The 24,116-nt window shown below is 39.2% G+C and overlaps 1 protein-coding gene across 5 annotated transcripts in view; it reads left to right on the top strand.

The window, feature by feature from the left end:
• The window catches only part of sdccag8 (SHH signaling and ciliogenesis regulator sdccag8), a 414,295-nt gene that overhangs the window by 218,467 nt on the left and 171,712 nt on the right, over positions 1-24,116 (top strand). For 4 of the 5 annotated variants that reach the window (XR_005945612.1, XR_005945613.1, XM_041209153.1 and 1 more), the window contains 2 exons: positions 7,326-7,468; positions 21,506-21,633. Coding sequence is in view for 3 of the 5 variants with exons in the window: in XM_041209153.1 (XP_041065087.1) it covers positions 7,326-7,468; positions 21,506-21,633 (271 nt within the window). In the remaining 2 variants the exon portion in view is untranslated. The remainder of the gene's footprint in view (positions 1-7,325; positions 7,469-21,505; positions 21,634-24,116) is intronic. The other variant, XM_041209171.1, reaches the window with a different exon arrangement.

Here is a 24,116-nt window from a genome sequence, read left to right on the forward strand (position 1 = left end):
GCAGATAATTGAGGACTGTTTGGGTCAGGAACTCCATACAGAAGGAGGGAAGGGAAATTATTTGGTGCATAGAATTTTTGAATCGTATTTTTTAAATGTTTCAATTGCGTGTAGTCTTAAGATGATACTGTAAAACAGAAGAAACAAAACCTGGAACCAAAGTTGACTAACTAAGATGGAGGAGCACAAGATCATTACTTCTCATACATTTTTGCATAGGGGACCCTCTGAAAATACACTATTGACAGACCCCATGCAAAAATTGAATGTTCTGGGGCCCCTTCAAATTTCTGGTCAGCACCAGAAGGAAGTACTAATATGTTACATAAAATGTGTTTTATTGATTATACAGTAATAGAAACGTTATAAGTCAACAGTTGGAGAAAAAATAGAATTCTCAGTACTCTGTATTCACAGCATGTGGTATGCCCGGCCCCAAAAGGACATAAAGCTCATGTACTCACAAACATCTTAAGGTCTACATATCTTCGTTTGCAAGTCTGTTCATTCAAGAAATTTTGTAGAATTGTTTTTTTATACTGGCTTGGGTTTTTTTTATATGTTTTGTTTTACCTCTCCCAGCAGATTATATGATGAGGTGATGAGTATATAATGTGGGATAGGTTAGATGGGCCAGAGGGTCTTTACCTGTCATTGTTCATTTTTTTTTGTTACATATGGTCGTAGATCTCATTCCCTCAAATTACACAAACTGGGCCTTGTTAAATTTGGCTTTTTTTATTTCTCCATCTTGTACATCCAAAGAATATTATGATTTATTGGTACCTTTCCAATAATGCTCTATAGCTTCATACTGCTAGAAGCCAGCTACAAAATATTTCTTAATGAAATGCACTTGATTTCAACCTGTGACATCATCTTTTCATAAAAGCAGATTTTTGCAGTGCATTTATTTAGCATAAAATGAAATTTAAGGTTAATTTATAGCATCAGCAGTGATCCTTTCTCTAGTTACCCATCATGGCTGAAGCATTGTCTACTCTGGTTATGTTTTATTTTTGGTTAAGATGCAGAGCCTTTCCACTTTGGCCAGAATCTAACTGATACAATGTTTGCAAAGTTGATAAAAATGGCTGGTGTATTTCATAAAGCTTTATGCATCTATTTTATAAGATAGAAGTTTTAGATATACCATATATTGTCCATCATATTATTGTGCCCATATAAAATTCTGTGATAAAAACAAAAAAAACTGCGGATGCTGGAAATCCAAAACAAAAACAGAATTACCTGGAAAAACTCAGCAGGTCTGGCAGCATCGGCGGAGAAGAAAAGAGTTGACGTTTCGAGTTCTCATGATCCTTTGACAGAACTTGAGTGAGTCACTCAAGTTCTGTCGAAGGGTCATGAGGACTCGAAACGTCAACTCTTTTCTTCTCCGCCGATGCTGCCAGACCTGCTGAGTTTTTCCAGGTAATTCTGTTTTTGTTTTAAAATTCTGTGGCACGCTTGCAACTCACTATTTGAAATGTTGTGTTCACGAAATAATGACAAATCTCAGGAATGTGATTTTTTTTTATTATTCATTCATGGGATGTGGGCTTTGCTGGCTGGGAGTTCCAGGATTTTGACCCAATGACAGTGAAGGAACAGCGATATGTTTCCAAGTCAGGTTGGTGAGTGACTTGGAGGGGAACTTCCAGATGGTGGTGTTCCCATCTATCTGCTGCCCTTGTCCTTCTAGATGGTAGTGGTCATGGGTTTGGAAGGTGCTGTCTAAGGAGCCTTGGTGAATCCCTGCAGTGCACCTTATAGATGGTACACAGTGCTGCTACTGTGCGTAGGTGGTGGAGGGAATGAATGTTTGTGGATGGGGTGCCAATCAAGTGGACTGCTTTGTCCTGGATGGTGTCAAGTTTCTTGAGTGTTGTGGGAGCTTCATTCATCCAGGCATTCATTCATCGCACTCCTGACTTGTGCCTTGTAGATGGTGGACAGGCTTTATTTATATGCACTGCATTTATATGGCTAGTCCAGTTCAGTTTCTGGTCAATGGTGAACCCCAGGATGTTGATAGTGGGGGATTCAGTGATGGTAATGCCATTGAGCGTCAAGGGGTGATGGTTCATTCTCTCTTGTTTATCAATTGATACAACGCAAATGAGAATGAAAAGTACCAATCAGCAACATGCAAAAATTTCCAAACAGAAATTGGCATAGCGAGGAACAGTCAGTGAATCAATGGAATTGTTCTAAATGTTTTTTGAGAATATTTTTGACTGTCACATTAGTTTCTACACTAAGGTGATAACTAATAGAATTTGTAGCAAAATAATGGCATAAAAATATAGAATAATTAAACATATCTGTACAAAAGCAAAATTCTGTATTTGAAATCCCTCAAAGCTTTCCATCAGTGCCCATGCCTTCCTAACAAGCTGAGGCTAGATTTGATAATGTTTTTAAGAATCATCATCATTAATTAAAAATACTTAATAAGAAGCAAAGAAATATTTCTAGCTTACCCCATGCCTACAATTTTTAGAATACTTTTTGAGATGGACAACAGATTGACAAATTAGTGTTGTTACCAAGACTTACTGTTTATAAGGTTTGCCTTTTTTACATCTCCTACATTTCAGTGGAAAGTTTAGGAGGACCAGAATCTCTGAGGGAAGCCACTTTTAGAAACAGTGAAAGTAAATGATTTTCTTTTGCATTGAACATCCAAATTAGGAAATACATCAACCCTCAAACTGTTTCTAAGGATTTTTTCCCCCCAAAAAAGCTATTTACGAATGATGTCTTGAAGTAGTAATAAGGTGTGATACTTTGAAGTATGATATGCCAGGTGAAAAGTTTATACTAAAACAAAATACTCATCGTGGGTCAGGGGTTTTGCTGTTGCAAGGGGATGTAGCTAGGTAGGGAGTGGTGTATGGTATATACATCTCTACTGAAAATGTTTAGGAAACATTTGTAAGAGATCAGGCCATCCAAGAAGAACAGAATAGCTCAAGCTTTATTTTGTGTATAGGCCATACTACATTTAACCTGTGAATGTTTAATGCTGACAACAGATGGAAAAATGTGGTAAAGCATTCCAATTTCTATCTTGAGTAGCACATAAAATATTCCAAAATAATATAAATTAAATCATTTGTCACTGGAAATCTGTTTGGCCCATGTTGCCTATGGAATTGGCCAGCAAACAGTTCCATTAAACAAATGGTAATCAACATTTCTTTTTGTTCCTGGATATCCGTTTGAAGCATCAATTGATAGTGGCTGAGTACAAAATTGCAAAATTGTTATGCACTTTCTTTTCACTTTGTAGATTATTCTTTCCCCTAGTCCTTAGTCAAGTATCTGCCCTTGCCTAACCCCAAAGCCATATCCTTCATAAACTTGGACTCTAATTTTGTCCATCACCTTTACTTTTAATTAAGTTGACTACTTTCTCAGTAACGTTAGCATATTATTGAATTACATAAGAGGAGAGATGAAACACTGCAGGTGAGGTTTTAACTCATTCAAAACCCATCCCTTGGGATAGTCTACACCCGAACCATGCTGAAACCAGTGTTCCAGTGAGCCGCATAACGAGAGATGTAGAAAGGGTTTTAAGGGATCAAATTTGGGAAGATGTGGTAAATCAAAGAACAGAGAAAATGCAAGAGAGAAAGGTATTAATGTGGGAAATGATAAACAACCCATGGCAGGAAGGGACAGAGAGTACAGGGAGCACAAATCTAAGAGTAAATCAGCAGATAAGGCTTAGAAGTTACAAAAATAATAAAAGAACAAAACTGAAGGCTCTGTATCTGAATGCACCTAGAATTTGAAACTAAACAGATGAGCTGAGAGCGCAAATAAAAATAAATAAGTATGATCTGATAGCCATTACAGAGACATGGCTGAACGATGACATAGATTGGAACCTGAATATTGAAGTGTAGGTGACATTTAGGAAGGAGAGGAAGCTAGAAAAAGGTAGAAGGGTGGCTCTGTTAATTTAATTATGGTATTAGCACATTTGAAAGGGATGACCTAAGATCAGGAAACCAGGATGTTGAAATGGTTTGGGTAGAGTTGAGAAATGGTAAAAGCAAGAAGTCACTTGCAGGAGTGCCCAGGTGCCCCAATGCTAGGAGGGTTATAAAGGAAGAAAGGTACGATGATAATCATGGAGGATTTTAATCTGCTTATAGGCTGAGAAAATCAGATGGGCAAAGGTAGCCTCAATGAGGAATTCATAGAATGTTTTCAGGATTGTTTCTTAGAACAGCACATTCTGGCACCAACCAGAGAGCAGGCTGTACTAGACCTGGCATTGTGCAACAGGAGGATTAATTAATGACCTCATAATGAAGGCACCCCTAGGTAACAGCAATCATAATATGATTGAATTTTACATTCAGTTTGAAGGAGAGAAGAGGAGGTCCAAGTATTTTAAACTTAAATAAGGGCAATTATGAGGGCATGAAAGCACAGCTAGCTAAAGTGAACTGGCAAATTAGGTTAAGGGATAGATCAATAAAGATGTAGTGGCAGCCATTTAAGGGGATATTTCAAAATACATAGAATAGATACATTCCAACGAGAAAGAAAAAATCCAAGGGGAGCACCCACCATCCGTGGTTAACTAAAAAAATTAAAGATAGTATCAAACTTAAAGAAAAAGCATAGAATTGTGCAAAGAAGGGTGGCAGGTCAGAAAATTGGACAGAATATAAAAAACAGCTTAGAATGACCAAAAGATTGACAAGAATGAAAAATTAGAGTACGAGGGAACATTAGCTAGAAATATAAAGACAGATAGAAAGATGATAGCTTCATAAAAAAGAATAGAGTTAACATAGTCAGCATTGATCCTATAGAAAGTGACCCGGGGAATTAATAATGGAAAATAACGAGATGGCAAATCAATTGAACAGGTATTTTGCATCGGTTTTCACTATGGAGGATACAAGTAACATCCCAGAAATAGCTGCAAATCAGGAAATGGAATGGAGGGAGGGACTTGGGGAAAATTGCAATCACCAGGGAAGTGGTACTGAGCAAATTGTTGGAGCTGAGGGTTGACAAGTCCCCAGGTCCTAATGGACTTCATCTTAGGGTCTTAAAAGATGTGGCTAGTGAGATAGCTAATGTGTTGATTTTAATTTTCCAAAGTTCCCTCCATTCAGGGAAGGTTCCATTAGATTGAAAAATAGCAAATGTAACTCCTTTATTCAAAAAGGGAGGGAGACAGAAAGCAGATAAGTACAGGCCAGTTAGCTTAACATCTGTCATAGGGGAAGTGTTAAAAGGTATTGTTAAAGACATTAAAGCGGGGCACTTGGAAAAACTCAGGGTAATCAGACTGAGTCAACATGGCTTTGTGAAAGGGAAATCATGTTTAACGAGTTTATGGGAGTTCTTCGAAGGAGTCACATGTGCTGTGGATAAAGGGGAACCAGAAAGCATTTGACAAGATGCCACATCAAAGGTTATTGCAAAAAATAAAAGCTCATGCTGCAGGGTGTAACACATTGGTGTGGATAGAAGATTGGCTAGCTACCAGGAAACAGAGGGTAGGTATAAATGGGTCTTTTTCTGGTTGGCAAGATGTAATGAGTGGTGTGTCACAGGGATCAGTGCTAGGGCCTCAACTTTTTACAATTTATATAAATGATTTGGATGAAGGGACCAAATGTATGGTTGTTAAATTTGCTGATGACACAAAGGTAGGTAGGATAGTAAGATGTGAAGACGACACAAGGAGGCTACATAGGGATATAGATAGGTTAAATGAGTTGGAAAAGACTTACCAAATAAAGTATAATATGGGAAAATATGAAATTGTCTATTTTGGCTGGAAGAATAAAAAAATAAGCATATTATCTAAATAGTGGGAGATTGCGGAGTTCTAAGATGCAGAGGGATCTATGTATCCAAGTGCATGAATCGCAAAAGGCTAGTATGCAGATAAAGCAAGTAATTAGGAAAGCCAATAGAATGTTATCATTTATTGCAAGAGGAATTAAATACAAAAGTAGAGAGGTTATTCTTCAGTTAGAAGCAGTTCAGAGAAAGTTTACTAGACTAATACCAAGAACGGGCGGGTTGTCTTATGTGGAAAGACTGGACAGGCTAGGCTTGTATTCACTGAAATTTAGAAGAGTAAGAGGTGACTTGATTGAGACATATAAGATCCTGAGAGATCTTGACTGGGTGGATGTGGACAGGATGTTTCCTCTTCTGGGGGCATCTAAAACTAGAGGCTATTGTTTAAAAATAAGATCTCCCATTTTGGAAAGAGATGAGGAGAATATTTTCCTTGCAATTCTTTGAGTCTTTGGAACACTTTTCCTCAAAAGGCGTTGGAAGCAGAGTCTTTGAATATTTTAAGGCAAAGATAGGTAGATTCTTGATAAGCAAAGGGGCGAAAGGTTTTAGAGGGTAGTTGGGAAAGTGGAGTTGCAGTTACATTCATGACCTTACTGAATGGCAGAGTAGGCTCAAAGGACGGAGTGGTCTACTCGTGCTCCTCGTTCGTATGTTTGTATTGAATTACACATATTTAAAATCGAGTTTTGTGTATCAGTGTGCAAAAGAAAATAGATTGGTTTGCATTCAGTGACAAAATCACTGCATCCCAATTAAATTTGTAGTGTAAAATGTCATTTGTTCAAGCTAGACTATAACTCGAATGCGTCAATTTGTCTAAGCTGTAAGATAAATAGATTCTATAATCTTTAAGGCATAAAAGAGGAAAATATTTAAATCAATAAAATAAAATAGACTGAACTTGCCATCTGAAGAATGTGTAAAAATGAGAGTAATAAGTTATTTTCATTGATTAAATAAGATAATAGTCCACCACCAATGGCATGTGTTTAATGCCCGTCTTGGTTGTGGTGGTTCATGGAGGCCTGCCTCCTTGCCCCGTGCTTGCAGGGTGGTGCCCCTCAAGTATATATAACCAACTGTCTCTTTCTAATGGATAGAGATGCCTATGGCCCTTTGTGAACTATGGCTAATTACCAACACCACAAAGGAAAGCAAACTGAGAATACTCACTGGTCTGTGATTTTTTTTATCCTGTACACATAGTTGTGAAAACAAAAATGGTTATGTTTTAAAATTTCTATTATCTTTCTTCTCAGATTGTGCAGGATCATCACCAGAGTTCTGAAAGTTAATGTAATTTAAAAAGAAATGGCTACTAGTTTTTGAAAGTTTTAACTTTTTTTCCTAATGCACCCAACATGGCAAACAGTGTAGTTAAGTTTACTTAATTGAGATTTTCACCTATCATAGTTTTACAAAGTGGAATTTGGTGTTTTGGAATTTGTTTTATATCTAAATTTCCTCTTTAGGAGCTACAGAAACTTGAGTTGAAACTAAATGAAACTAAGTGCCATTTGGAGCATGTCCAGCAGGATGCAGCAAGATCGAAGGATGAATGTCTAAAGCTGATGGAACTACTGAGCAAATCTGAGCACCAACTGCACCTCACCAGGTACAAATAATCCTGTTATCTGCCAGTGGCACTTCATAACGCCAGCTTCAAGCTGCCTGTCTCTACCGCAGGCAATAAAACATTTTGCAGATATTTTTGGTGCTTTTCAATACCAACTGTTCACATTTTTGCCTACTAATTGCTGCAGTATTAACAGGTGAAGCTATTAAAATACCAAACTGCAGGTATGTAATTATAGAAAACCAAATGTGATGATTTTTCTAATCTGTCTTAAGGGAAAAGCAGCATGATGTTTGTAACATATGGACGGGTGATGGGATTACCAGATGTTCTGAGGTTTTTGTTTTTTTTAATATTCTAAGATCTCTTGTATTCTGTCAGTTTGAGTTGTAATGATGTGGAGAACAGCACAATGTACAATATTGTATCATGATAAATGGTCTTAATAAGAGGTTGTTATAACAGGATGAGTAAGCCATTTTTATAATCATTTTTGGTTTTTTTTGTTAACTTGTCAACCTTTGTTTATTTTTCCTGTTGTACCAACAGTTACAGTACCTCCTTAAATTCACTACTACATCTCAGTCTGTGATTGGCATAGTCAAAATGAGTTAAGTCACAATTCAGTAATCAAACATTCGATATTGAACCACATTTGAGGGAGTAGGGATACTGTATAGTGCCATTTCACAGTGGTAGGCAATTTTAAAATCATTCAAATGGTATAAAATTCTCAGCCTTGAATTTTCCCCCATCTTTTCGCCAGACCCTTTTTCCTGAACACAGTGAATCGTGCTGGGTTATTGTTCTTTGCACTTCAGTTACGCTCCAGCATCTTTCTCAATTGATTATTCTTAGTCAATGTGAGATTATCACAGCCAAATGCAGTCCTGCCTTTGTCTGTTATCCACACAAGAGTAGTTGTAACAGAAAGCAAAAGAACAAGCTTGCATTTAACACGAGCCTCATTCTCTTCCCCCTTTGTGTAGGTGCTGAGGGCAATTGCTGTACACTTACTTTGATCCAGCTAAATCAGCATATAGTAGAGTGGTGCATTTAACCCCTAAGTTACATGCCCTTTTTCTGATTAGAGCTTAAACCATCCATAGATGAGTTGGATGCCCTGCTTCCTGTTCTCTGCCGGTCAGCTCCTTAATTGCTGCCGAACCAGGCTTGGGAGTGTCCCATGAGTGCCCATTCTTCAGATTTTCTCTTTCTCTGCATTAAGAAGCTGTGCATTTACAAATTCCATTCCGCAACCATGTGGCCATGATTGAGAACTTAACAGTATGAAGGTTTATGGTGCAAACTTGAATCCAGAAATCCTATTGACATTTTTTTTATTTTGGCTGCTGCATTTCTCTTTTCTGTTATTCCTGGCATTATGATAACCATCCAAATAATATTGCAGCAACAAAGGTTTCAAGCTTATTTGTAAAATTAGAAAGAAAGACTTGCATTTATATAGCATTTTTCATGACCATCAGACGTCTCAAAGGGCTTTATAGCCAATGAAGTACTTCTGAAGTGTAGTGCACAGCAAGCTCCCACAAAGAGGAATGTGATAAGAACCAAATAATCTCTTTATTTTGTGATATTTTTTGAGGTATAAATATTGGCCAGGACACTGGGGAGAACCGCTCTTCTATTCTTCAAAATAATGCCATGGGATCTTTTACATCCACTCAGCAGGCAAATGGGACCTTGTTTTAATGGTTTATCCAAAGGATGGCACCTCTGACAGTGCAGCGCTCCCTCAGTGCTGTACAGCAATGTCAGCATAGATTTTGTGCTTAAGCCCTGGAGTGGGACTTGAACCCAGAACCTTGTGACTCAAAGGTGAGTAAATTGCTAAATCAGCTAGCTCCAGTGGTGCTGCAGGGCCAAATTTTTCAGCATGTAGTTGACAAGTTACTTCTTCCATTTCAAGGCCATTTCTCAGCTTTAGTGTGTTAATTCTGTTGGCCTGAATTTTTCCTGCATTGGGCGGGCTCGGCGGGAGCAGGTGGGGGCAGTCGCGGAGCCAACTGCCCATGATCAGCTCTGCACCGCCATTTTATGCAGGTGGGCCAATTAAGGCCCACCCAGCATAATACGCGAACAGTAGCACTAAGTGCTACCTATGTGGGCAAGAGGAGGAGGGAGAGTCGAGGCCAATGCTCTTTCGCACATATGCGTGAAAGAGCACTTCAATCTCCCTGAGGCACGGAGCTGCCTCAGGGAGATTGAAGCGCTTTTGAAAACAATAAATAAAATTTAATGAAACATGTCTCATGTGACTGTGTCACATGCAATAGGGTATTTTCTTATTTTTCAGGAAAATCTTTTATTTAATTCATAAAAGCTTTAGGAAACCTCATCCCGCTCATGGATGAGATTTCCTAAAAAATGTAAAGGCCACTTGACCTTTTCGCCTGCCCGCCAACCGTGAGGTTGGATAAGCAGCGTAAACTTGACATTAATTACTTTGTTAATGGGCTTAATAGGCCTTTTAATTATTGGTGGGCGTGCAACTGACTCCGGTGCGCACCTGCCAAACGAAACATCACAAGACAGCTCGATGAAGTTGGGACATCCGTCTGGCGTCATCACGCGTCATTTTACGCGCCGCGTGCTGGGCCTGCCCCCGCATGCCAACTGAAAAATCCTGGCCGTTGTTTTTATTGTAGCCAACATTCTTTCTCCCAACGTAAAGTACTTTATACTTGCCTGCATGAAATTTTATATTTAATTTGTTTGTCCATCTGGTTAACTCTTTTGAATTCCTGTGCAAAATGTTAACTTCTGATTTACTTGGAAGGAATGCTATGCATAGCTTTGGAACTTTAGAAGCTAGACAGTAACATAGGCTAAGTGATATGTAGCCATTAAATCATACGTACTATATGTAATATCACTGTGTCTCTACATACTGACTGTGCACACGCATAATATAATGACAGCAGAGGACTCAAATGGATAAGCATGCTTATTTTCTTGTTATATTCTACCTGCTCTTTTCACAGAGCAAAAAGAGCCAATGGTCTATACTGAAGGCTACCTTGACAGTGCTAACAGAATATCTGGCAGGCCTGCCAAAGCCCCTAGTATCTTGAGATTGCTGATAAACATGCACACCCTGTATGATGCCCCATCAAAGTCCTCATCTGAGTCCACTGCAGAACCTATGTTTGACCTTGTTCTCTGGCAAGCTGACAGGAGGGCCTAGATCTGGACCTGGATCCAGATGTCCCGCCTCCATTTCTGACTGACCTTATTTTCAAATGGGGCGAATGGGGGCGGGATGTGACTCACAAATGAGGGAAACATGAACTCAGCAGGATCATTTGAACTCCATGCTGTGTTCAAACAAACCCTATTTTACTGGAGCTAGGCCTTAACCGCAGTGTGGGAGTTTTGAATTTTTAGAGTAGACATAAATGTTTGTGAAGGGTGGTATAAGGTTTCTAGAACTGTCAAGTTGCAAAGTTTTTTAAAAAGAGTGCCCTTTAACAATTGAAAAAAACTGCCTAACTTGTGTCTGTGTGTTGAAAAAATTCTGTTAGCAGTTTCAATAGATGTTTGTTGACACAACCCTAAGTGCTATCATTATAGCATTATTGCTGCTAGACTGCTTTCCATAACCTATCATTGTCACAGTTCACAGTTTGACTGACAGCTCAAAGAGGTTATTAAAGGATTAGCTGTATTTGATGTGGATTTATGAATACAAATGTTGTTTTTCTACGGGATTTATTACTTGAGGGGATTTAAATGCATTGATTGGGCTTTCATAAATGAGAATGTTTTTTTTAATGAAGTGAAGTCTGTAATAGATATATGGAATTTTATTTTATTTCAGCTCAGCATGGCTCCTGAGGTCAGCCTATGGTGGATACTAGGTGAACTGGCATGAGTGGTGTAAGTGCAAAGGGTAGTGGGTAGGGAATCATGAGTTGGCACGAGTTGACACTAAGCTGCCATAGGGGCTATAAGGAGCCATGGGGAAGAATGGGGGGCATATGTTGTCATGAGTTGACATGTATGGGCATGGGAAATGGGTGGAGGGTGAGGGGGTGTGAGGAGTGAAGCCTAGAGGGCTGAATGTTTAAGAAACTAACAGAGACAAAGTCCCAGACAACTGAATTGGGCCTTTTAAGTAGCCTGCCTTAGCACTTAGTGGCTCCTGTGGCCACCCCCTTTCTGAGTTTGGGGGTGACGGGCCTGACTCCATCCACGATGGGGGTGTGGTATCTTGAATATCATGAGAGACTGGTGGTACAGTGGGTAAGAGATGACAGGTGAAGATGCGTTCCCCTTTCTTGACCAACTACGTGAGATTATTAAACTTCTTGCAGCACTGCTGCTAGTTCCTCAGGGCCAGACTCCAGGCATTGACTTCCATGGCCACCTGCTCACATTCCCCCCAGAAGATGTTCCTTGGGGGCATCCTGGCCCCCATGACCTCTCTCCTCCTGTCAGTCTGCACCACTGGGGCTTCCAGCACTGCATCCATAAACCTAGGAGTTCTCTCCCTCCCCTGGTTCTCCATTTGTTCAGTTTCAACTTGTAGCCAATGTCAAATAAGCCAATCAGCAGCAGCTCCTTTTATTGAGTGCAACTCCCCTTTAAGAAGGCCAGACTGCCTTTAAGAGTTGGCTGGGCTGTTCAATGTGATATCAGAGCACACTACCCACCCCCCTGCTGAGCACATCAAGTTGTTTGTTGCCTTCCTGAACAGGAATGGGTGTGGGCAGGCCGTCAATTGAACCTGTGCCCAAAAACAGGGCTAATTTTAGCCCTCAGTGGTAATATAACATGAAGAGGCAATTAATAAAGCAAATAGAGTATTGTGATAGCCAAAACAGTGGAATACGAGCCTACAGAGGTTATGCTGAGACTCTATTTTGCACGGCCCAGGCCTGGCCTCACTTGGATTGCTGGGCATGATTCAGTGAGGCCGGCAGGGGGCCCGACATCCACCACCAAAACTGGCGACATCCCCACTGACCTTATCTCCAGGAACTCCGGGGGAATTAAGTCCCTAATTGGCAGTTCACTGCTCCATGGAGGAAATTTAATTGCTGCACTTCTCCCAGCAGAGTAGAAATCTCACCCTCTAAAGCTGCTGGCCAATCAGAGACCAGCAGCTCTCCATTACCGGCAATGCCACCAGAGCGGTAGCTGCTGTCAGTAATACGGTGAGCTTTCTCCAGGGATTCCTGGAGGTCAGGATGGTGATTGCAGAGGAGTCATCGCCGGCAAGAGGAGGATTGGCGGAAAGGGCAGGGGGATGGCTCTAGCGGGCACCCATTCCCTATGCCAGATCTCTCATCAGGCATTGAGCCCCTTTGAATGAGGGGACCCCCGCCCCCCAGTAGGCTGCAAGCAAACCAGACAGGGTTTGAATACCAGCGGCAGTGGAATAAGGCCCTTAAGTGGGTATCAATTGGCATCTGGGCAGGAATGGCACATGCAAGCTTTCCTGTCTTGGATTTAATCGGGGTAGGGTGAGATGTGGTGGGTTCTCCACCCCTCATGCGTCCACCCAATCACACGGGCCCCCCCACCCCACCCTCCTCGGAACTTGCCTCCAAGGATGGCATTAAATTCTGCTCACTGTTGTAAAACTGGAGAAAGATAAATTTAAAACATCTTACTTTTTTAATCAAAGGAGACATGAGCTAGGACAATATAGCAGAGTAAGTTAATGATGTAAAAAAATATAGTTGGCTGGTAGGTTGGCTGAGTAGAAACATTAGAAAGATGAGTATGATTGGTTGGAAGGCCTTTATGTTTATTGATTTCTCTGCTTATATTCTATGATATTTTTGTGAAGGTACACAATCTCTTCTTTTACATATGAATCATTTTCTTAAATACAAGAAAGTGATTTGAACCATAGGAACTCCTTCCAGCAGTGTATTCTCTTTGGTCATCATGCTATTTATGATATAGTTTACATAACCCTGTTACTTTGATTTTTACTTTCTTCTCCTTTCCTTGCTAAACAAGCACATATCTGTTTAACAAGCACATAATCTATTTTTTACTAACTAAACTTGCTTTCAAATTGTGCTTCAGCTGCCAGTTCCAATACCACAGAGAGAGCAAGGCAGTTGCATTAGTTTTGAATTGTTCAAACAAAGTGCCAGCCCAGATAAGATGGGGCAAATGGTCTCCATCCTGTGCTCAATGGTTCAGCCAGATTGAGATATGAACGTAAGCTTACTTTTTTTCTTTTAAGAGAACAGCCTGACTAACTAAGTATTCACAATAGCCATAGTGTTTCATTGGGCCAGTAAATATGTTGCTGATGCAAAATCATGACATCAGCATATGTACTTATTGCATGACAGAACTATTATGGTCAGTTTGTGCATGCGCTAATGGACCAAACGTTGTAACCAAATTATAGGGCAATCAGTTGAATTATCTACCTCCCATTTTGGGAGAGAGGCATGGAGAAGTCACTCAAAACCCAACTTAAATATGAAATAAGCTAGATGATCCATCATTTCCATGTCTGTTCTGTGTTGCTACCTTATGCTGTTTTTTAAGTATTGCAGATTTTTCTATATCTCCTGATAGGGCCTCTGACTAGTGGATACTGAGTTTGCATCCTAATCTTACAAATCTTAACTCTGTAACATGCTTTGAGTCTTCCTCCACACCAAAAGATTCTGTTGTTCCTGCTTTTTGCAATTCAGGGCCCTATGGGGACAAAAGCAATTCTTGAAAAATTGCAACTCAGCCACATACAGATGCTGCACTCTACAGATGGATTATCTAACCTTGCATCATTTTTGTTGACTAAGTTGCTCATTAGGTGTTTAAGCACATTATGGGATTGTTCTTACTAATGCTTTTTGATAAGATTTTTCTTTTGCCTTTCCTAAAATGCAAAGAAATTTTATATCTCAAAATGGAATGCTCCTGCCATTTTGTTAGTAGTTTGTAAGTTACAGACAAAAAAAATGGAAAATAGTTACCAAGTTCCCCCTACTATGACTGGGAATGTCTGTAAAGTTAACGATATAAAATATTACTTAAAAAAATTATTTGGCACACCTGTTTAATGAAACTCACCATCTGAACTGAATCAGAAGACAGCAATGATTTTGTCTGAGAGTAAAATTAGAAATTGTGTAACTCAGAGTACCCATATAAAACACACAGATTGCTCAACTTTGAAAATGTGCTGATTTGTATTGCTAGATAATATTTTTAATATTCTAGATTGTATTTTGTTAATTTGTTAGGGTGTAGATTCATGTTGTGGAATATCAATCAAGTAAAATATTTTCATATTTCAGCTTTTTAGACAAAGACTTCTAATATTTTACTTAAATGTATACTTAAAGAGCATAGAAATATTCTGTGGGCCTAGGCTGAAACAAAGTTATTGGCGTGCTTTTTTATTACTGAACTGATCAAACATTTCTTTGATTGCAATATATAGCATTGTGGTCCATAGGCTTGTCTATGATGTGTTCAAATCTAGTAGAAGGCTTTTAAAAAAAAATAGAATGGCTACTTCATTCAGTAAATTGACAACTTGTTTTATTTAATTCTGTGGAACAGATAATTATTTCTGAATTGTAATCATTTGAACACAAGAACAGAATGAAGTGTATCTCCTTTGCTGAAAAAGGGTGGGAATTTGAAAATTAATAAAAAAGTGAACAGATGCAGTAATATGCCAGAGGGAGATTAATGTGGAGAGTAAAATCTGTGTGCAACAAAACTGCAGCAAACATAGTCAGTGGGAGGTGGTTGTACAATCAGAACAGGGATAAAAGAGAAATTACAAACAACCCTGCACTTGTCAAAGTAGTAGTAATGAAATCCTGATTGTGCCAGCAGCAAGAACCTGTGTTAGCTCTTTGGGGTAAGGCAAGTAGCTGGATGCCAGGTAGGAGGGCAGCATGCATTGCTGGGCAATAGCCATGTTGTCTATAACAGATGGCAGGCAAAGATGGCAGGGGAGGGGCTGCTTAGCAGAACTAATCAGACAGTAACAGATAGGGCAGCTGGGAGGACTGACCACAGAGATGGGATCTGCTGGGCAACTGCAAAGTGCTGTGATGTTTACAGTGGTGCTCCTAGTGGCCTTGGGTGAGACCTTGCATTGTCTTTACTGATCTTTACTTTCAGTCCAGACAACACACAGAAAATGCCTCAGCATCTAATGACCCACTGTTCAGATACTCTCACATGAAACTTAAAATCACCAGTAACTGTTAATTACAGAGCTAACCCTTTGAGTATTCACACATTTGTAGCAACATGTTTCTGTGGCAAAATTCTTCCTTATTTTTAATTAATTTTCCAAAGATGAGATGGGTAAGGATGTAGAATATTGTTTTCTAAATATTTAAAAATATATAAGCATAGACAGGAAACAAAATGTGTTAATTTTGACCTATTTTTGCTGTAAATAATCTAGGAAAGATATAGTTAAGTGTGTGCGCGATTGGGGGTGAGGAGTGGTGGGGTTGCACACGGGAAGCGTGTGGGAAGATATTGTCTATTGCTGTGTGAGTTAATGAAGAATCTGATTCTTTCCCCCGAAGGCAAAATTAATTTTGGATATTTTGAACAAGCCTTATTAATTGAAAAGAACTAAGAATATAAAAAAAATTTAAAACATTTTTAATCATTCTCCAATGTAAAAAGTCTAGTGTTACCATTTTACAGAATATTTTTCTTAAAAATGAAACAGAAAAAATTATTCTGCTCCATGCTGCAAAATGTTTTTCTTTCAATCAAATGGTGCGTGAAAACTGCTCTTGCTTTGGTCAAAATGAAATGCGAAGCTTGATGCTGCTCTTACCAGAACAAGATAGACCAATGTATTCTTTCTGTATTTATACTTACTGGATCATTGTCACAGAGTTGCTTTCTAAATTCTCTGACTAATTGATAAGCCATGAAATTGCAATGTGGGGTCTGTCAGTTCAGTCTAAATGAGTCAGCAAACCAACAGGCTCCTACAACCACCACAAACAATTGTGAATCCTATTTGTAAAATTGTACCAGAATGATGCAGAAGAAAACTGTTTCATGATAACTCACAGACAGATCCAGCTCATCAAAGTGAAATCCAAAAAAAATCTGCATCTACATCCTGTCAAATGCATTCTTTCCACAGCAGCGTTAGAACAATAATAATTACTTTACACTTAAAGAATAATTGAAAACCATTCCACTGGAGGTGTTGCAGTGGGTTATCACATCATTCTCTCAACTCCGAAGCCTAGGTTTGAATCAAGTCTCAATGACGGAGATGCTATTCTCCTCTCTCTGGTGATAGTATGTAGTCTGTGGAATTAAACTCAGCTGCCTTAACCTTGTTCCCCATGTGTGTCACTCCACAGCATAAAACAGCTCACAGTTCTGTTCAAATTTGTAATGTTACCAAGAGGATAGTTGTTGTGGGAAATGGAAAATGTCACATTGGTGTAATCTGCTGAAAATCATGTTTAGGCATACAGTTGGACCAGAATGATGGACTTTTACCCCACGTTTTGTCATGCCACATCTGACATTGAATTGTTCAACGCTGACACATAAAATGACCAAAAGAACTGCTTTATGACAACTCAAATGCTGACCAAAGTGGAACATATTCCATAGCACCATGCAATGTCATTACCATTTGTATAACACAAAATTAGCATTTATAATGACTGCCTACTCCCATAGCAGGGCCAAACAGCAATGTGCAATTGTAGGTCCAAGTTCAAGTGCAGACTCACTTATCAGCCTAACTTTCAAAGCATCCATGCACCAATTTCAAAACAGTGAAGCAATTCTTGCTTCCGTGGACTGCCACATTTGAATCATTTAAACTTGTCTTGATAGCAAATTTTCTTCAGAATTTACAAAATCCATCTGAATTCGAAATTATCAATTCTAAGATATAGTTCTGAAAAGTGAAACAAAGTAAAACATGATTAAATAGAATGAAGCAAATGTGATGTACTCATACAGCTGGTAAACCAGACTACCATAGTGCACTCATAACTATTTCACTCTTGTGCTTGGCAGTCATGATAACTCATATAAATATCAGATCACGCCAAGAGCCATGGGGTATGTTCTGCGTAAATTGCACATCAAGCTTGTATTGCAGATGTTCAACACAGAGCAACCTTTATCCATCTTTACATTTCTAGTCTGTGAAGTCTATATCTGTCAAATGGGTTAATGGTTGCCTAAAGCCGTTTCTTGTAAATGACAGTTCTGAATAAGATACAATTAGTACATGGTAAAATTAGTGTGTGTTGTTGGCATATTGTATTGCAAGATAAAATTTATTTCTAATGGTCTACTGCAATATTTTGAACGTAGAATTACCTTTGTGTCACACAGCATTCATCTGTAATTGTATATCAGTAACATTAATATTGTTCAGCCAGTTTAAAATAAAGAACATATTTGCTTTGCATAATCTAAGAAATTATCTGCTTCCCATCTATATAATGCGTAAACTTCAAAAGATTAATGTTACTGAGTTAATTTTGCAAATATGTACTTTGTTCTGTTTAGCTAACAGTGGGGAATAGACTAAAGACAGCACATTTTCCAGTGACCTTGAGGAGCTGTACTACTTCAAGAAGCAAGAAGTAGCTTCTGGTAAACAAAGTTCACTTCTGACAGATGGATTGAATGACAAAAAGATTGTGTGTGCCAGAATAGCCCTGGCAGAGGAGGAAATCTTTAGTGGAATCCAACAGGAGAGGAGGTGTGAACAGGTGCGGGACTGCTGACGGAAGGGGAACCAGATGGAGGGAGCCAGAGCCAGTTTAGTTAGAGGAAGGGAAAGAAGGAAAGGCTATGGGATAGATGGCTAAATATATGCACAGAGGAGGGTAAATAACACAATAATCAAAGCCACCCGTGGGGGAGGAGGTTTGAGTGCTTAGTATAACAGAAAAATATAGTAGGGTTTAGTTTGATTAATGTTGTTTGTGCATAAGAAGCTGATGATTAATGTGTTATGTGCAATGCACAAAATGCAGACAAATTAACAAAACTAAAATTGTTTAAATTAGGTCTTTGAAGTATTCAGTGCTGTAGCAAGTTCTGCCTGCTGTCGTTCAGAATTTTGTTCATTAATGCATAAGATAGTATAATGCATTGGATAGGTTGTTGTTTTGCACTCCACTTTCAAAGAAGACCTATTTAATACAAGTGAAAAAGAAATATATGTGCCATACTTGATGAATTTCTATGCAACATCTGATATATCTTTTTTTGTAGAGTTTTATATAGCTATGTGCATTTAAAATACTTTTTTTAGTATTAGAACTTTAGTTCACCACAATACCTATTCTTGGGGAGAGGAGCTGGGGGATGCAGGAGAGGGAAGATTGGAAAGAAGCTGAATGTTTAGAAATTCCTGCCATTGTTGTGCATATCCTACTGTCAGTTGCCCTTGGTTTTAAAAAACCTGTATGGAGAACTCCCTTGTTGTTGTGAATCAACGGCAAATGCTGACATACTCCCAATAGCTCTCTGTTCTAACTTCTGAAAGCCAGAGTCAGATTTTTGCAGAGTCAGGAAGGTTGTGTGGACCTTTGAAAACGGCAGGCAGGACCAGAATGTGGAAAGCCCACACCCAGTTCCAACAGATCCAACTTTTGACAGTAAGGGGAAGGGCAGGGCATGATTCACACAAGAGGGAAGCCAAAATACAGCAGAGCCATTTGAACTCGGCTCTGAGTTTAAACAGACCCCATTTTGGCTTTAGCAAGGGCCCTAACCTGCAATGTGGGAATCACAAATTGATGGATTAGATGTTATCGTTCTTGAAGGGCAGATATGGTGTGTATATCTAACGTGATCTGAAGATTTTTAAATTCCCCGCTCCTTAAACTTTAAAAAAGGCTGCAGCTGTCACTCAGAATTATTTAAAAAAAACCTTCTGCCTGACTGTTTTGAATGATGGGCCATCAACTGCAGGGTTGGGAAAAAGAAAACTAGCATCTGGCCATGCTGTTTCAGTAGCATTCTTTTTTGGCATTTCATAATGGCTATTATTAAGTCGTTTGGAATGCTTGGCTGAGTTTCAAAAACTAAATTTTTCACAGTTTGACTGTTTAAAGAGGCTATTAAAAGATTAGCTGCCTTTGATCTGGAGTCTGAATATAAGTTTGTTTTTATAAGAGATTAATCACTCGCGATTTAAAAGCCTTGAATCACTTCTATGATAGGGAGTTTTTTTCACTATCAAGTGTGTAGAAGTGAAAGCCAAATTATATTGTTATAAGTTTATTTTTTTCATCTCCACATGACCCCTGAGGTCTGCCCATGATGCATACTGGACAAGTGACTATGCAAGCGCCATGGAATGCATGAGGGACCATGGAGGATGGGCAGGGTCATGAGTTGTTATTGAGTTGGCATGGAGAATATGAGGGGCCATGAGGATGGATGGGTGGCATGTGCTGGCATTGAGTTCACATAGAGTGTATTAGGGCCCATGGAGGGTGGGTGGGGACATGAGTTGTCATTGAGTTGACATGGGGGCTGTGAGGGGTCGTGGGACTGGTTGAGGGGGGCTTGAGTTCTCATTGTGTTGATATGAGGCTCTGAGGGGCCATGGGAGTGGGTGAGGGGTGGTGAAGGAGTGTGAGGGGTGAAGGCTAGAGCCAGAGGACCAAAAGGTTCCCGAAACAACTGGGACAAAGTCTCAGATAAAAAATGAGCCTTCTAACTAACCAGTCTCAGGACACTCCCACACCCCCTCTCCTGTGGCTGCTTACACTCTGTTTCTGGGATTGGCAGGCCTGACTGTGTCCTGTACCTGCCTCCACAGAGCAAAAGTTATGCAATTTGGAGTAATTTTTACTAAGGAGGGTCCGGCAACTCAGGAAATTTCCCAACTTGAGCTACCCGCCTCGGGAACATCTGGCTTCCAGCATCTGTAATGAGTAGGAAAATAATGTTAGTAACTGCAGCAAACCTTAAGAACAAATTAATATATAACAGAAGCACAGAATTAATAAGTCAACAAATGAAGAAATCTGACAACAGACAGCAAACTGATTACAGGGAGCTCAGTATTGTAGTTTGAAAATTTGTGTGTGCGTGTGTGTGTGTACTGGATATTCAGGTGTTTTCCTGTTGAGCAGAAAGAGGGTACCACCTCCCTCAGAATGAGAGACGGTGGAGAATGAGTTTCTTCGCGGAGTATTCTTGTACGCCCAATAGTGATCAGTTTAAGAGTGTCAATTGTGAGAGACATGATGGGAGGTTGCTAGCCTATCCTTAGCTGAGGAATGATGGCTCTTTGAGATTTATATAGGGGCAAAAAATTAACAATACTCAAGCCAAATTGTCTCTTGGCTTACACAGTGACCTCAAACATGGCAGCAATATTTGTGCACAGCAAGGTTCCACAGGAGATGAAAAGGACCATTTAATTTATTTTAGTGATGATGATTGACAAATGAATATTGGCCTGTACACTAGGGAGAACTCCCTTGCTCTTCTTTGAAACTTCTCATGGGATCTTTCACATCTACTTGAGAGATGTCAGTTTAAGACCTCATCCAAAAGAAGGCATCTCTAACTGTAGTACTCCCTCAGAACCACACTGAAGTATTTGTCTAGAGTATGTGCTCTGGAGTGGATTTTAATCCAATTTTCCTGACTCAGGCGAGAAGCTACTACTGAGCCACGCCTGACACTTAGTAATACACTGTTAATCTCTTCTACAAACAACCCTTAGGGCTATGGTTTATTGCATTTGTCCTCAGTAACCAACACAATTTGTATTTTAACTGGAACATTTAATAGCTTCTGCATAAAAACATTATCGGATTTTATTAAGTGTCAACCATGGTTCCTAAATTAATCACAAAATACAAGCATCTCGTGTAAGAACATGCTGTTTTCTCTTTGAAATAAATTAAATTCATAGGATGGTGTTTATAATCACGCAATTGTTTTCACAGATTTAAATGTAGCTAATATTTAAACAGTGATTGCTGGAAAAGTACATTATTTTTGCAATCTGAAGGTGTCACTGATATAAAAAACAGTTTTTTTGCTGCCCTATACTTTTGACCTTGTTGCCTCTTTCAGGATGGAAAAGGACAGTTTACTCCGTAGTCACAGTGATGATGTCAAGGCCCTGGCCTTTCAATCCCAACAACGTGAGCAAGAGCTAACAGAAAAGATACAGCAAATGGAGGCCCAGCATGATAAAACTGGTAGGTGGTAGGCATAGATTAGAGCCAGGACACCTCTCTTGCAGGCCAGGCCCACACCTCACTGTGAAATGACATCAGGAACACCTGTAACCTTTGGCTGGCCAAAGGGAGCAGATGCTAACTTCACCGGAGATCCCGAATTACATATCAGTTAGCGTTTAAAAGGGAAATGAAAACCATTGCCCACTGTCTGTTGATTTCACAGTGCTGCTCTCACATCTGTTGCACCATCTGGATTATGAGTTTATTTACCTGTGTTAAGAAACTTAAAGTAGAGTGTTGCCAGCATAAAGTACAGAACAAGGGGCTTCTCTTGGCTTGATTTTAGGGCACACATGTTACATGAGGAAAATCGCATCAGAAACTCAGCGGGAAATGCTGCAGGCTTATGTTTAAAACTCTGTTTGAATACCATCTTGCTATTGCCATATAAATTTGGAAGAACTATTCTTAACAGGCTGACGACTTGGAATTGATTTCTGAATTGGAGTTATTCTTTAGGTTTTTAGTCATTATCTACTATGTCAATTCCATGAAGTGAAATAAATACAAGTTTTAAAAACGTACAGCAACCAGCCAGATTGCATGCCTAAAGCTTTATTCTTCCCATCTCTAAATGTTATTTTAGTCATCATTTGCACATTGCGCATGAAGCTGTTTACATTCTTTTTCTCTGAAGGGTAACTGTAGTATTGACAAGCTGGTGCACTGAGTGAACATGCAATGCTTCCTTTGGATTTCATAATGCCATATTATAATTATGCTGAACTACCAGAGGGAAACTCAAGAAATGCCACTTTTTTTGTTAATCAAGACAATACCAGTATAGATATTTTTAAAATGTACATCATCTTGAGGATATGGATGTGAAGAGTAAAACTGATCAGTGCTCAGTTATGAATCAGTACATTCATTTACTGATTTTTTTTTTCAAGCAGTGATCCCATATGCAGACCTAAAAGATGGTCTCCAATCATGCTGGTTTTATTTTTCTTGTACTGATGGTAAAAAATTCTGATTTCGAAGGACATACCGTGATGCAGAATAAAAAGGCAAAATTTCATTCCGAGTAAAATACAAGTGTCTGCACCTGAATAAAACTATGAATTTTGTAACTCTACTGTCATAGCAATAATAACAATTAAAATTCCTCATTTTCACAATGGGACTTGTGTTACGTAGGTAGGATCTATGAGGCTTTTGTAGAAGGAAGCACCGTTAGCAATGGGGTTTTTATAAAGGTTAGCACCTTTAGCTGTTGTAATGAAATTTTTTACTTATCATATTTGAATGAAATCTAACTCTTAACACATTTTCAGGAGCACTCCAATGGCTAAGTTGTTCAATGCATGGCTAAGTATGGGAATGTGCTGTGTAGAACGGAAGATGCCAGAAACAATCTTTTGCCAGAATATGTGCAGTGAAGGGGATGGGGAGGTGCGGGGGGGGAGGTCCAGTGGTTTTGGTGGTTTCTAGTGCTAAAATTATGGCTCAGTATCTCTAGGCCAGAGAGTGTTTTTTAAAAAAAGATCAGCCTAGGTTCCCACTTCTGATGGTTATCCTTTGACTTCTGCTGGAAAGTGCCTGTGGGTGGACATCAGCTGAGGACAGCTTTCTGTTTAACTGTGATGCTAACCATGGGTGGGTAGCTGCCAACATTCGATGTTTAGGTTCATTCATGATGATTGGCTATTTGGGTCAGGCATTGCCTGTTATCATACACCAGCCATTGCCTTCAGGAGAGGAGGCAAGAAATATACATAAATTATAAAATGATGTGAAATATATCCTGATATCACTGGTGTTCAAGTGCAGAATTGATCACACACCTTAGGCATGTATTTATTTTCAGCCATGTAGCTATGCCATGCAGCCAGCAAAATGAATAACAGTGGTATTTGATTTTATAGAATGTTCAGGATGTGCTCCAAGGCACTAACATCTGAAGGTTTATCTGTTATTTCCTTGTTACATGTTGCAGGCTATGCATTATATCTCATGTCATATAAACCCAGGAATCATACAACCATATTATACATTCAAGGCATCACAGTAGCCTATTGGTCTATAATCAGTACAGTGCTTTCTTTTATTGACACTTTTTATGACACTTTTATTGGGCTGTCAAATCATAAGGTGTATAGATACTGGCTTATAGAATTAGTGTGGGAGTAATCTAATATATGACTCAGCAACTTACTGCCAATAATGGTACTAAAGAAACCACAATGATATCTTCCCAGTGAACTAACGTGACTGAAACCTACATTTTTCATTGAATGCAATTTCACTTCTAATTTCAAATACCCTTTTATTGACATAATCAAAAATTATGTTTATCAAATCATAGATGGTAACAGGCCAAGGTGAGGCTTCTCTATCCTAGCTTTTAGTGGCATCCAAACTATTGCTCTCCCTGTCAAGGGATGGTCTCGATAGTTGCATCCTGAGGCTAATTGTTGAGGTATGTGTCTAGATTGATT

The sequence above is a fragment of the Carcharodon carcharias genome, chromosome 2 (genome assembly GCF_017639515.1).
Source record: "Carcharodon carcharias isolate sCarCar2 chromosome 2, sCarCar2.pri, whole genome shotgun sequence".
NCBI lineage: Eukaryota > Metazoa > Chordata > Chondrichthyes > Lamniformes > Lamnidae > Carcharodon > Carcharodon carcharias.